This window comes from Stegostoma tigrinum, chromosome 26 (assembly GCF_030684315.1).
Source record: "Stegostoma tigrinum isolate sSteTig4 chromosome 26, sSteTig4.hap1, whole genome shotgun sequence".
In the NCBI taxonomy this organism is placed as follows: Eukaryota; Metazoa; Chordata; class Chondrichthyes; order Orectolobiformes; family Stegostomatidae; genus Stegostoma; species Stegostoma tigrinum.
Window position 1 is genome coordinate 49,722,173 of NC_081379.1, and position 14,653 is coordinate 49,736,825.

Below are 14,653 nucleotides of genomic sequence, written 5' to 3' on the forward strand. Positions count from 1 at the left end.
TCCATTATGCCATTCCATGGCTGGAAGCCACATTTCAATTCGGGAAGGAGTTCCTCAGTCACAGGAAGGAGACAGTTGAGGAGGGCCTTGACGATGACTTTTCTAATAGTCGACAGTAGGGCTGTAGCGGGGACCTGTACCTTGCCATGTAAGGTAACTTGTACCTGATCACACTAAGTGGCCCATGCCTGCTTAAAAGATGGCAGAGAGAAGCTAAGCAAAATTAAGCAGCCTGCTCACACTGTGAAATACGACAGTACCTTTGCACAGAACTGCTAGAAGGTCAGTAAAGAACACTGTATGTCCCCATCCAAGACAGTTCCAGTAAAAGGATGCCTTAGGACACATAAATGATCAATTCCAGCTTTATTAATGAAAGGATGATTGTCCCAGTAAATGAATAACGTCAGGTGCTTGATTAGGTCCTTAAGCAACTGTAAGAATAACAGCTAAAGTTATTTTGTAGTAAACAGTTGCTTCTTTGAAACTACCAACAATATTAAAGAGTTTCTAGCTAAAAATGCTTTAATTATAGAAGTTGGTTTCAATACATAACCAGTATACAATATAAGCCTGAAGGGAAAACATTTAAGTTTAGATGTGAAGATTAATCAGCCTTAGGAGGTGACTTCTCTTATGCCCTGAACAAAATAGATTGATCACAACCCATAAGTTACAAAATGCTGACAGTAGAAGTAGTTGTATATACTCACACTCAGAATTAACTTTATAACTGAAGTTAACCTTATACCATTTAGTTAAAACTAACTAATTTTGTATTTTTACATTATGTGATTGGGACAGTGGGAAAATAAAAAAAGCAACTGAATGTGATAAAAGATGGCATCAAAGTACAATGGGCAATAGAATTTGAGCCGTCCATACTGATAAACAAGCCTGAGAAAGACCCGAAGGAGTATAGCCATTGAACTTTTGGAATGTGAATGAATAGGACGCACTGGAAGATCCCAACCCCGAGCAAATACATAGCACAATCCCAAGCAATTACAGAGTAACAGAACATAGAACAGAGAACAGTACAGCACAGTACAGGCCCTTTGGTCCATGATGTTGGGTCGACTCATTATCCTACTAAGATCAATCAATCTGCATACCCTACAGTTTACTATCCTTCATGTGCCTATCCAAGAGTCGTTTAAAAGTCTCTAAAGTATCTGACTCCACTACCACTGCCGGCAGCACATTCCACATGCCCACCACTCTCTGTGTGAAGAACCTACTTCTGACATCTCTCCTATACCTTCCTCTAGTCACCTTCAAATTATGTCCCCTTGTAATAGTCATTTCTGCCCTGGGAAAAAAGTCTCTAACTCTGTCTGTGCCTCTCATTTTCTTGTAAACCTCTATCAAGATTAGATTAGATTAGATTTCCTACAGTGTGGAACCAAGCCCTTTGGCCCAACAAGTCCACACTGCCCCTTGAAGCATCCCACCCAGGCCCATCCCCCCTTAACCCACATACCCCTGAACACTACGGGCAACTTTGCATGGCAAATCCACTTAGCCTGCACATCTTTGGACTGCGGGAGGAAACCGGAGCACCCGGAGGAAACCCATGCAGACCTGGGGAGAACGTGCAAACCCTTCACAGACAGTCGCCTGAGGTTGGAATTGAACCTGGGTCCCTGGAGCTGTGAGGCTGCAGTGCTAACCACTGAGCCACCGTGCCGCCCAAAGTCACCTTTCATCCTTCCTTCGCTCCAATGAAAAAAGCTCTAACTCCCTCAACTTTTCCTCATAAGGCCTGCCCTCCAGTCCAGGCAGCATCCTGGTAAATCTCCTCTGCACCCTCTCTAAAGCTTCCACATTTTTCCTATAATGAGGTGACCAAAACTGAACACAATATTCCAAGTGTGGTCTAACCAGAGTTTTATAAAGCTGCAGCATAACCTCGTGGCTCTTAAACTCAATTCCCCTGCCAATTGAGTTTAAATTAAAATGTCTAGTTAATAGTAGAAGATCATGGGAACCTGGAGCTGTCCACAGAAGTGCCCATCATTGATTAATTGCTCCAAAAGATTCTGTGTTTGGATTGGGGGAAGCACAATGTCTACATTGTATTTGATTACTGTAACATAAAATGTATAAAAATGCTATACTTCTTTGTAAAAGCAGAGGGTGTGTCATTGATCTATCTTCCAAAGCCAAATTCGGGGAAGATCCTTTGGCTCTCTCCCTGCATAAACCAGTTTCTGCCTGAAGAAACATCTTCCAGTTGCCTCAATCCTGCCTGCCTCCATAATCTTATGTCCTGGATCGAGAAACATACTCTTACAAGGGTGATGCCCCTATAGTTACCACAGCCTGACTTGTTCCCTTTTTGTAAAATGCTCACAACAGTGGCCTCCCGGGATTCTTCCCTTCTTCCAGATAAGGCAGACAAGGGTGTGTAGCTGCAGCAGAAACTCTTTGCCTCTGTATTCCAATATCTCAGGAGGAATATCAAAGACAAAGAAGCCATCAAAAAATGTCGGGGGAAGCATTTTCAAGACCTCCTCAGCCAGGGCTCTGTCTTAATCCAAATGTCCCTGAACACATCCCAAAGCACCCTGCACAGTATCTGAGGCACAGAGTATTGTGTGCAGTTCTGAAATGCACATTATAGATGGGATGCAATAGCACTGGAGAAAGTGTAGAGGAAGTTTACCAAGATGTTGCCTGAACTGGAGAGTTTGGGTTATGTAGTGAAATTGGATAGACTGGAGTTGTTTTCCTTAGAGCAGAGGAGACAGAGGAGCAGGGCAGGGGTGGAGGAACACGAATGAGATGTATAAAATTATGATAGGACAGACAGGAAGAAAATTTTCCCCTTAGAGGAAGGATCAATGATCGGGAGCATTGATTTGAGGTAAGAGGCATGTGGTTTTGAGGCAGTGCATAAACATTCTTTAAACTTAGAGGGTAATGAGATTCTGGAACTCACTGTCTGTAAGGGTGATTGCAGCAGGCACCCTCACAACACTTAAGAAGTATTTCGATACGAACTTGTGATGCCAAGGCATTCAAAGCTATGAGTCAAGTGCTGGAAAATGGGTTTAGAATAGTTAAGTATTACAAAGTGTGGAGCTGTATGAAACAGCAAGCCAAGCAGCATCTTGGAGCACTTTTGTTTTCTGATGACGGGTCTAGGCCCGAAACATCAGCTTTTGTGCTCCTAAGATGCTGTTTGGCCGGCTGTGTTCATCCAGCTCCACACTTCGTTATCTTGGATTCTCCAGCATCTGCAGTTCCCATTACCTCTTAGAATAGTTAAGTGCTTGTTTTTGACTGAGACAGACTTGATGGGCCAAAGGACCTTTTTTCTGCGCTCTCAACCTCTATGGCACTATGTAACATATTTGGATTTTCAGAAGATGTTTGATAAGATACCACACATTAGGCTACTTAGTGAGAAAACAGGTTGTATATTAGCATAGATAGCAGCGTGGATTACGAAAACAGAGAGTTAGGATAAGGGGTACGTTCAGGATGGCAATCTGGAACTAATGGTGTGACACAGGAATTGGGACCACAATTATTTACAATGGGTTAGGGTTTACAACGCAGCAGCTCCTCAATTGTGAATGGGTTCCATTCTGGAATTCATTCATGATTCCTAAGTACACAAGTCAGAACACAATGCATGGCAATGTAAAGCAGCTAAGTGTAAGTGCAGGAAATGTTGAGTCTCTAAAATTACATCCTGTATGGGATTGTATTTGAAAGTTGGATCTTGTAAATCACGGACCCCAGTATATATTAATGACTTGGATGAGGAAAATGATGTGAACGACACAAAAGTATGTGGAAAAGCAAGCGGTGTAGATGACACAAAAAGTCTGCAATGGGACACTGACAGTGGTCAAAAACTTGAAAGATGGAATTAATATGGGGAAAAGTGAGGCTACACACTTTGGCAAGAAAAGTAGAGGAGTTGAATAATTTTAAATAGAGAAAGACTGTAGAATGCTCCAGAACAGAAGGATTTAGAAATCCTGCTGCATGAATCACAAAATGTTCAAGTTCAGCGGGTAAATGGAATTTTGGCCTTTATTTCAAAAGGAATGGAGTTTAATAGTATGGAGATTTTGTAAAGTTATATAGGGTACTCGTCAGGCCACAGCTGGAATACTGTGAAGGATTTTGGGCCCCTTATTTATGGAAAGGCACTGGAAGCAGACCAGATAAGATTCATTAAACTGATACTGGTATTGAGACAAAAACAAAAACTGCTGGAAAATACATTTTGAAGAAGGGTCCCCAGAACCAAAGCACTAATTCTGCTTTCTCTCCATAGATGCTGCCAGACCCATTGTGTATCTCCAGCAATTTCTTTTTTTTTCAAATTTCCACCATCCACAGTTCTTTATTTTATAACAGCTAGACACCAAATGTCTTATGAGGAGAGATTAAGTAGATTGGGCCTGTACTTGTTGGAGTGTAGAAGAATGAGGGGTGACCTTATTGAAACATACAAGATTCTTAGGGAACTTGACAGAGTAGATGTGGAAAGGTTGTTTGCCCTTGTAGGACAGTCCAAGACAAGAGGGTATAATCTCAGAATAAGAGGGTGCACATTAATGAGAGATGAAGAGGATTTTTTCTCTCTCAGAGGATAGTGAATCTGTAAAATTCTTTATGATAGATGGCTATTAAGGCCGGGCTATTAAATATGTTCAAGGCTGAAACTGGCAGATTTTTTTTAATCAGTAAGGGAATTGGGATTGTAGGAAAATGGAAGGAAAGTGGAATTGAGAATTATCAGATTAGCCACAAACTCACTCAAAGGTGGAGCAGACTCAATGGGCTCAATGGCTAACTTGTTCAACTAATTGACTTATGGATTTCCTCAGTCAATAGTTGGAATTCTGCTAAACTCTGAAAAATGTCCCATTGCAACATGCATTGCAGCCACAAGCAAACACAGCAATGGTCTGGTTTCACCACAATGTGAGGAGGTGGTGACACAGTCATAATATTGCTAGATTAATAATCCAGAGCTCCAAATTAATGCTCATAGAATCCCTACTGCGTGGAAACAGGCACTTTGGCCCAACAACTCCCACACTGGCCCTCAGAGCATCACACGTAGACCCACTCCCCCTATGACGATCTGCACAACCCTAAACACTATGGGCAATTTCACATGGCCAATCCACTTTACCTGCACTCTTTGGACTGGGGGAGGAGACCGGAGCACCCAGAGGAAACCCACGCAGACACGGGCACAGTGTACAAGCTTCACACAGACAGTCACCCAAGGATGAAATTGAACCCAGGTTCCTGACACTGTGAGGCATCAATGCTAACCAGAGCCACTGTGCTGAAGGATGAAACTGGTAGATTTTTAGTTAATAAGGGAAACAAGGGTTATAGAAAAATGGCAGGAAAGAAGAATTATCTGATTAGCTCTAGAATCTTAGTTCTAGAATCATGGTTCAAATCCCACAATAACAGGTGGTGAAGTTTGAATTCAACAACAATTTGGAATAAAAAGCTTATCTGATCAAAATTATATAACCATTTTTTGATTGTCATAAAGTCTCTGCTTGACATGCCCTTCAGGGAAGGAAATGTACCATCCTTACCAGATGTGTGTGGCACCAGATCCACAGCGATATGTGGTTGACTCTTAACTGCCTTCTGGACAAATAGGGATGGGCAGAAAATGCAGGTTTAGCTCACCAAATTTTTAAAAAGGTCAGAAAGGGAGCAATGGCTAGGAGTGGCCAAGAGTAAAGGCCAGGCTTATTGAGCACCTTAATCCGATTGCAGGTTCACTAGGTTTTATTTCACCTATAAAACACAATGTAAACAGTGATATATATGATGCCAATCACGGGCAATTCCTTTCTTTCAATGGCAACCTGGAAAACAGAAAGATAAAGGTAAAACAAGGAATTTTTGAAGGAAGACAGGGAAAAGTATAGACAGGCATGAATCCATCCAAGCTGTGGCTTTGATCGTAGCACTGTCAGAGCTAATTTTAGAGCATTGTACCCTGGGTTGGAAGAGTGCAGCTGAAAGGTACTTGAATTAGATAATAGCTAATATTCGTAGATTTCTGGTGAAGCACTCAAGCAGTGCATCAGCACCAAGCCTGGCTACCTCCCTTTGTAATCAGTGCACATTGGGTTCTGCACCTTCTTCTTCTGAAATGAGCTGTCCTCTTCAAGGTACAAACCTTTCTGCCTTACACTCCATCTTGTTGAAGTGCCGCAAGTATTTAAGGTACGAGTAGCTTTGGCTCGAAGCTGGACGACAGACAACATCAGGAAGGGGCAAGTTATCCGAATGTTTTGACCCAGGCAGCAGTGCTACCTCTCAGGACTGGGTTACCTTCTTTGGTCAGTGTTTGGGGACAGGAGAGTGTGACTGGAAGTGGCGCAAATAACTGGCCCCAATAGGCAGCCTTTGCAATTCTCATAACAGCTTTGAAGTTCTTTCAGTTCAGTCTAGATGAGTGAGGGCTGCAGAGTGGATGAGCCAACTAACCATAACATGTAATAGAGGAGGCCATTCAAAAGGGGGGAGTAAGAAGGAACATAGTAAGAGTTGGAAACAGTACAAATGAGAGGAATCAACACTATTTTCCGCAGGACAGAGTGACTGTGTTGCTTGCTTAGCACTACAATTCAAAAGATCTACTCAGGGCAGGAAAGGCGCTGGCAGTGAGATTTGGAGGATCCAGTCAGGGTCCATGGGCAAAACTGGGTGGATAAAGGAGGAAGTTCTGACAAATCATTGAGAGATAGGCTCCAAATCATGCAACAGAACTTCAAAAGACGAATTTTGTGAGCAAATTGGCATAGGATACATCAAATTCGAGAAGTGAAAATGTGAGTTTGTGATAGCATAAAGTGGAATTTGTACCAATGGGCCCATCTCCATGAGAGTATGGTTCAAAAAATGATAAAAGGACCATGACAGGAAAGGGCAGAGATTAGAAATCTATGAGTTAATCAACAGAAAAGACAGAATTTACAAACAGAGTAAAACTAAAGACTCTGCATTTGAATGCACATGACATTTGAAATAAGACAGATGAACCGAAAGAACAAATAGAAATTAATAAGTACGATCTGGTAGCCATTACAAAGATATGGCTGTAAACAACATTAACTGGGACCTAAATATTGAAGGGCACAGGAAATTAGGAAAGAGTGCAGGGATGGCTCTATTAATTAATGATAGTATGAACACAATGTAGGAGTAGGACCCAACTTCAGGAAATGAATCTGTGGAAACAGTTGGGGACAAAATGGCAAATGTCAAAGGCAACAATTTACTTGTGAGGGTGTTGTACAGAATCCTAACAATAGTAACATGACAAGGTGGAGCATAAAGAAAGAAATAATGACAGCTCGTCACAAAGGCATGTCGATAATCATGGGGAATTTTGAACTACACATTTACTGGTAAAGTTGGATAGACAGAGGAAGTCTCTGTGAGGAGTTCACAGAATCTATGTGGGATAGATTCTTAGAGCAGTATGTTCGAGAGCTGACTATGAAGCAGGCTATCCTAGGTCTGATACTGTGCAATAGGGTAGGTCTTATTAATAAATCCTCAAACCTAAATAGCAATGACCATAACATAATTGTGTTTTAAACTGAGTTCAAGAACTGGAGAAATGGGTCCAAGACTATTTTGTTAAATTTAAATAAGGGCAATTATGAGGTCAAGAATGCAAAGTAGCTAAAGTAAACTGGCAAATTAGATTAAAGATAGACCAATAGAGATGTGGTGGCAAACATTTAAGTGGAAATTTCAGAAAGCACAGAATAGATACATTTCATGGACTAAGAAAAATTCCAACGCGCAGACGGTTGCATCTATAGTTCACTCAAATGTTAAAGACAGCATCAAACTTAAAGAAAAAGCTTGCAATTCACAAAGACACATGGCAGGTCAATAGACTGGATAGATATAAAAAAAAGCAAAGAATGACCAAAACAAGGCATCTGAAGCCTGTGAATATGCAGTGGTGTGCTTTCATTTGCAGGATACTGCCCAGGTTTGCCGCTAATCCTTCGAAGGAGCCAGAGGCAAAGAAGTTTAATAAGTGAGCCACAGTGACTTTGATTGGCGCTGTCAGCTGATATGAGGGCATAGTAAGCAGAGCAATAAGAAGTGACCACTACCATAATGAGGAACAAATCTCAGTGATCATTTGCCTGGACAGGCACATTTTCCTGCCATAATTGGCTCTCTAAAATATTCAGGTAGATCGATGTTCAAACGTAGACACAATGCCTTCCTGTCCCTCAACTTTTTCTGCTGTCTTTTCATGCCTGGTGCTCTGCTTCTCCTGCAGTGGAACTTGCTCCTCTCTGCCACTAGAGTGAAAATAAAAGGAACACACTCCAATTGCCAACTGATGACTGTCTTGTCCCCAGCTCTTTTAGCTCCTAGGGAATGAAGGGACATAATGACTCACTGCACCAGCAGAATGCACAAGGTCATACAAACAAATAAGCAAGGAACAGAGGCCGTTCAGTCCCTTGGGTCCGATGTAATCTCATATCTACAGTTTCACCAACCCCAATAACCTTTCACTCCTGGCAGCTAGTGCAAAGTCATTGCTTATATAAATTGATGATGTAGCTATGACTGGCACTCATTATGGTGCAAGCTCCTTGCAGTAGGTATACTACTGACCCAGTGTGCAACTCACATATCCCAATTATCTCCCAAGCAGACCCACAACAAATTCAGAAAAGCTCCTTAGCTTCTTCAACTGGGCAGTTTGCCAAAGTCCAATTTTTCCCATCTTGATGAAAATCATCAGTAGTGAAGAGGGACGAAACTGGCATGCTGGTCAGCAGCACTAAATCTAGCAAATAGCTGTCTGCCCCCTGCCTCTTCCTGGCAGGATCTAGAAGTCTTAACTGTAACCGTTAATGCCATTAATTTATCTAGCAGCACTTTATTTGTACTAATTTATTTTCCGCATTCTTGCTCGGGCCTTGGTTTTCATCATTTCTGAAATTGCTTTGTTTCTGCTATCAAGGAGATGGACATAACGTACTTGATAACATCTCAGCATTTTCTTATTCCTGACTATGATTTTGCCCGCCTCTGTAGGACCAAATGACCTTCACTCAGTTCTTACAACTTGCATACTAATGGAACCATTTACATCTGTTTTACATCTCTTGCTTGTTTATTCTCATATTATCTCATCCTTCTCCTTCAATATCTGAATCCTCCTTGCAGAATGCTAAAACCCTCCTCTTAGGTTTATTACTATTTGAAACATCATAAATGTTTTATTATAAATTATATTATTATTAAATTTGAATATTACATTTTGTTATAAATTAGAATTTTTTTATTATAATAGAACAAAGAACCCCAGATGGTGAGAATCTGAAGCAAACAAAAACATCGATTGCTGGAGTAACTCAGATCTGGCAGCATCTGTGGAGAGGGAAACAGAGCTAATCTTTCAAGTCCTTTTCACATCTGGAGAAGAGTCATACTGGACTCGAAACATTAATGTTGTTTCTTTCTCCAGGGATGCTGCCAGACCTGTGGAGTTTCTCAAGTAATTTCTGTTTTTATTCGTTATAAATGTCTTGTTCCTTAATCTAATATCATTTTAAATTCGTTATTAGCTATAGTTGGACCATGTTTTCTATAGAAATTTTAGGCCTATTTATCATTGCCTCATATGTTTTATTATACTTTCCTAATCTACCTGAGTCAACATCTCCCCTCATGCTTACATAGTTTAAAATTTTGGACTCACTAAATTGTTTTCAAATTCAGTACAAAATTTGATCATATTACAGTTATTCTTCTTTAGAAACTATTTTACTACTAAGTAATTAACTCTTTCACATTGCACAATATTAGACCCAAAATGGTTCCACAACATTCTGATCTAGAAGAACATTTTCCACACACCCTGTGGACTCTCCCTGCATGCTATTTCTCAAATTTCGTTAGCCTAATCCAAAAGAAAATTAAAGTAATCTAACATTACCATAGTACCCTATGTTACATATGCTGTTGCAACTCCGTAGAAGTATGTGAAGACTCCCAACAAGTCTTCTGTCTTTTGCTTCTTATCACTATCCAAAATAATTTACTTCTTGGTTTTCCAAGATTTTTTCTCTCCATAGTATTTATCCTATCCTTTATTAAAATGTTTTCTCCTTCCTCCCTTTCTATTTTGCCTAATTCTTCTAAAAGTTAAGTAGCTGAGAATATTAGTTGCCAATATTAGTCAATTTACAGTCACGGTTCTGCAACATCTATGAGATCAAACTTGTTTTTTTCTGTATTATGTTTCACCTAATTTAGTACGAGTGCCTTCTACATCCAAAGACGGTGTCTTTAGCTCTCACTTTTCTCAATTTTAGTTGAGGTAATCTCAAATGTGTCATGACTCATGTTACTCTTTCGACCTTTCCCAATCTACTTTACTAAATGTCTACCTAAGATGCTACTATACAATCTTACCATTTCTCTTGTTGATTTTGAATCCTAACCCTAACTTTTTTCTGCATCTTCTCAGCATTTAATTGCGCGTCTGCAACCTCTCCCAAATTGGTGCCAAAGACCGAGGAAAGAAAACCCCTGCCTCCCACACCATTCTTTCAATCATACATTGAGTCCTTTAATGTGTTTCTCCCTGTATTAATTGCTGTATGGCTCAGGTAACTATTCTGAAGTTGAGGTTCTAGTTTTAATTTGGATATTAGCTCATCAAACTTTCCCAGCAGATTATCATTCCTAATTGATATACATATGGATTATGACAACTAGGTTCTTCCTTTCCAATCCAGGTTCTTCTCCAGCTGGATATCAGACATGTAGTTCTCTTAAGGACTGGAGTTAGCTGGAAACCCACAGTCATGCAATCAGCTTTAAACCGCAAGTTATTTTTCCAGCCAGGGGTCCATGTTGTACGATTTGCACTTTCTGTTGTCTCTTAATATAACATTGTAGGACACTTATACAAGTGTAATATTATCATTAATTCATTTACTAAAACATATTATTACAAATACAATTTTTGTTTGTGATTCATGAACAGAGTTATTACCAACAGAGTAACAGTCTTTTGTCGTGACAAGCGGGACGAAATTGACTAATGTTCATGTACTAGTAAAATGTTACATCTACATGAACAGAGTATAAATTCTGGTCTTTATAATGGACTGAAATTTTTGACCACATAAACTTGAGATGGCAGTTCTAGATTCTCCCCCTTTTCAGTTTCCCACATTTCTCCCTTCTTTACTGGGGATTGGTTTCTTCTCCTTACCCTGAGGCACAAAGATCAAATGTGGCAAACCTCCTGAAAACAGCTGAATAGAACAAGAACTCAACAACCTTGTGGTTTTGAAGTGTTGTAGTGCATCTATTCATTAAACCATCAGATAATTGCAGATTTGAAATTTGGAAGCATGCAATATTATTGACAAGTGATAGTTTACTCACTTGGTGACTATTGCGATCTTTACACCAAAGACTCCAGTTTGTTTTCGAGATGGCATCCGTTTCAAACTGAACTCCCGACTGGTAAATTTCATCGATAACTTCACCTCAATCTGTGGAAGAGTAAACAATTCTGATTTTTGGACATATTGTAAAAAGTAACTCAGAACTAAGTCAGAAAGTGCAAGCTTATTAAATAATCTAAGCTGTTTACTAACTTTTGGACATATGGAATCATCAATCTGGTACTATAGTAAAAAAAAAGTTTGACACTGTCCTTTCTTATCCATTACCTAGATTTAATTTCAACCAATTAGAGAAAATAAAATGAGAAACAGATCTGTCACATTAATGGCTGACTCAGGGTCCTAAGAATAGTCAGTTGAAAAAATTTAATCCTATTCCCAGAATGTTTTGATCACAAAGCATCTAATTTGGCACAAACTTAATCTTTGGGAAGCTAAATTCTGCTACTGGAAATAAAATGATATACTGGCAGAAACAGAATGCTCGTCTGGCTATCAAAGGAGCTTTATTCTGCAGCTATCAAGTCAACACCGAGCCTAATCTAGGCATGCTGAAGGCCAGAGATAACAAGGTATGGAACTGGATGAGCACAGCAGGCCAAGCAGCATAAAAGGAGCAGGAAGGCTGACATTTCGGGCTTACACCCTTCTTTAGAAATGGGGGAGGGGAAGGGGGTTCTGAAGGAAATAGGGAGAGGCGAGGAGGTGGATAGAAGATGGATAGAGAGGATAGGAGGATAGGGGGCAGACAGGTCAAAGAGGCGGGGATGGAGCCAGTAAAGGTGAGTGTAGGTAGGGAGATAGGGAGGAGATAGATCAGTCCAGGGAGGACGGACAGGTCAAGGGGGCGGGATGAGGTTAGTAGGTAGGAGATGGGGGTAGGGCTTGAGATGGGAAGAGGGGATAGGTGGGAGGAAGGACAGGTTAGGGAAGCAGGGATGAGTTGGGCTGGTTTTGAGATGCGGTAGGGGGAGGGGGGATTTTGAAGCTTGTGAAGTCCACATTGATACCATTGGGCTGCAGGGTTCCCAAGCGGAATTTGAGGTGCTGTTCCTGCAACCTTCGGGCAGGATCGTTGTGACACTGCGGGAGGCCCAGAATGGACATTTGTCTGAGGAATGGGAGGGGGAGTTGAAATGGTTTGTGACTAGGAGGTGCAGTTGTCCCCCTCTCTCCCTATTTATTTCAGAACCCCCTTCCCCTCCCCCATTTCTGAAGAAGGGTCTAGGCCCAAAACTGCTTCCTGCTCCTCTGATGCTGCTTGGTCTGCTGTGTTCATCCAGCTCTACACCTTGTTATCTCACGTTCTCCAGCAGCTGCAGTTCCTACTATGTTGAATGCTAGCAATGATTGTATTGTTTATTAATTCTAGTGTGATGTGGTTTTGTCCCTTAAGATTAAATCCAGAAACATAAAGGCTCAGCAATAAACCATGTGCTATACTGACTTGAATCCTCATGGATTGCTTGGTTTCTTGATAAATTAGACATTAAACTCCAGGACACTGCTGCTCGTAATCCAGGAAATAAAAATCAGACAGTTATTTAAAAAAAGAGCACTTCTGTGTATTTGTTAGAAAAAGCTTGGAGTTAAGGGAAAAGCTATTCTACTGATACTGAAGAATTGCCCAATGGGGCATAAAGACTCTGCTCATATTACAAATGGTTTGAGTGGAGTGGGTTGTAAGAATGGAAATGTAAAGCAAACAATGGAAGGAATGTGGGGGTTGGCGGGGATGGGGGGGCATCGGTGAGGTGTGGGTGGGTGGTAAGACATGATGAAACCTTGCAAAGGCAAACACACTGGCAATGGCCCACTGGTTGTCCCAAATGTATAAAAATCAACTGAAACAAGCAAACATATACAAGAGAAATTGGAGGCAATACTAAATGTATTGAAAATACCAGTACAGTTATTTGTTCCCCTATAATATTCCATGCATATGAATAGTTGAGATATATGGAAAGATAAAAGCAGAATTTTATCAACTGAGTCCTGCCCCGGTGTAGACCGTCCGATGTGTAGTAGTCCCACCTCCCCAGAACCGGTCCCAGTGTCCCAAAAATCTGAACCCCTCCCTCTTGCATCATCTCTCATGGGCAATGAAGGCAAGCATGTTAAATGCCTTCTTTACCACCCTGTCTGATGCAACTGTCAAAGAACTATGTACCTCAGTCTCTCTGTTCGACCACATTACCCAGGCCCCTACAGTGAACTGTATAAGAGCTGCCCTTGTTTGTTTTGCCAAAATGCAATAGCTCACATTTACCCAGATTGAACTCTGTCTGCCATTTTTCAGCTCATTGACCCATTTGCAGAAAATCCCCCCGTTATCTGAGAAAACATTCACCACTGTCTACTATTCCACCAATTTTTGGTGTCGTCTGCAAACTTACTAACCATGCCTACTGTATTGACATCCAGATCATTTATATAATTGACAAACAAATGAGGACCCAGAACCAATCCCTGTGGATCACTGCTGGTCACAAGCTCAAGTCCGAAAAGCACCCTTCCACCATTATTGAGATAATAAGATGTAGAGCTGGATGAACAGAGCAGGACAAACAGCATCAGAGGAGCAGGAAGGCTGACTTTTCAGGCCTAGACCCTTCTTCAGAACCTGAACATTTCTGAAGAAGGGTCTAGGCCTGAAACGTCAGCCTTCCTGTTTCTATGATACTCCTTGGCCTGCTGTATTCATCCAGCTCCATATCTTGTTATCTCAGATTTTCCAGCATCTGCAATTCCTACCATCTCCTCCACCATTACTGTCTGTCTTCTGCCGTTAAGCCAATTATGTATCCAATTGGCAGGCTCACCCTGAATCCCATGTGAACTAACTTTACTAGTTAGTCTATAATGCGGGACCTTATCAAAGGCTCTGGATGTGAGATTGCTCGCTGTGCTGGAAGGTTCATTTTCAGACGTTTCGTCACAATTCTAGGTAACATCATCAGTCAGCCTCCGACGAAGTGCTGGTGTTATGTCCGGCTTTCTATTTACCTGGTTAGGTTTCCTTGGGTTGGTGATGTCATTTCCTGTTCTTTTTCTCAGGGGATGGTAGATTGGCTCCAAATCAATGTGTTTGTTGATGGAGTTCCGGTTGGAATGCCCTGCTTCTAGGAATTCTCATGCGTGTCTCTGTTTGGCTTGTCCTAGGATGGATGTGTTGC

General features: G+C 41.1%; 1 protein-coding gene across 2 annotated transcripts in view; it reads right to left on the minus strand.

The window, feature by feature from the left end:
• The window catches only part of si:dkey-91m11.5 (PH_BCR_vertebrate and RhoGAP_Bcr domain-containing protein), a 613,456-nt gene that overhangs the window by 42,021 nt on the left and 556,782 nt on the right, over window positions 1-14,653 (minus strand). For both annotated transcript variants that reach the window (XM_048555997.1, XM_048555996.1), the window contains one exon: window positions 11,455-11,564. In XM_048555997.1, the coding sequence (XP_048411954.1) occupies window positions 11,455-11,564 (110 nt within the window). The remainder of the gene's footprint in view (window positions 1-11,454; window positions 11,565-14,653) is intronic.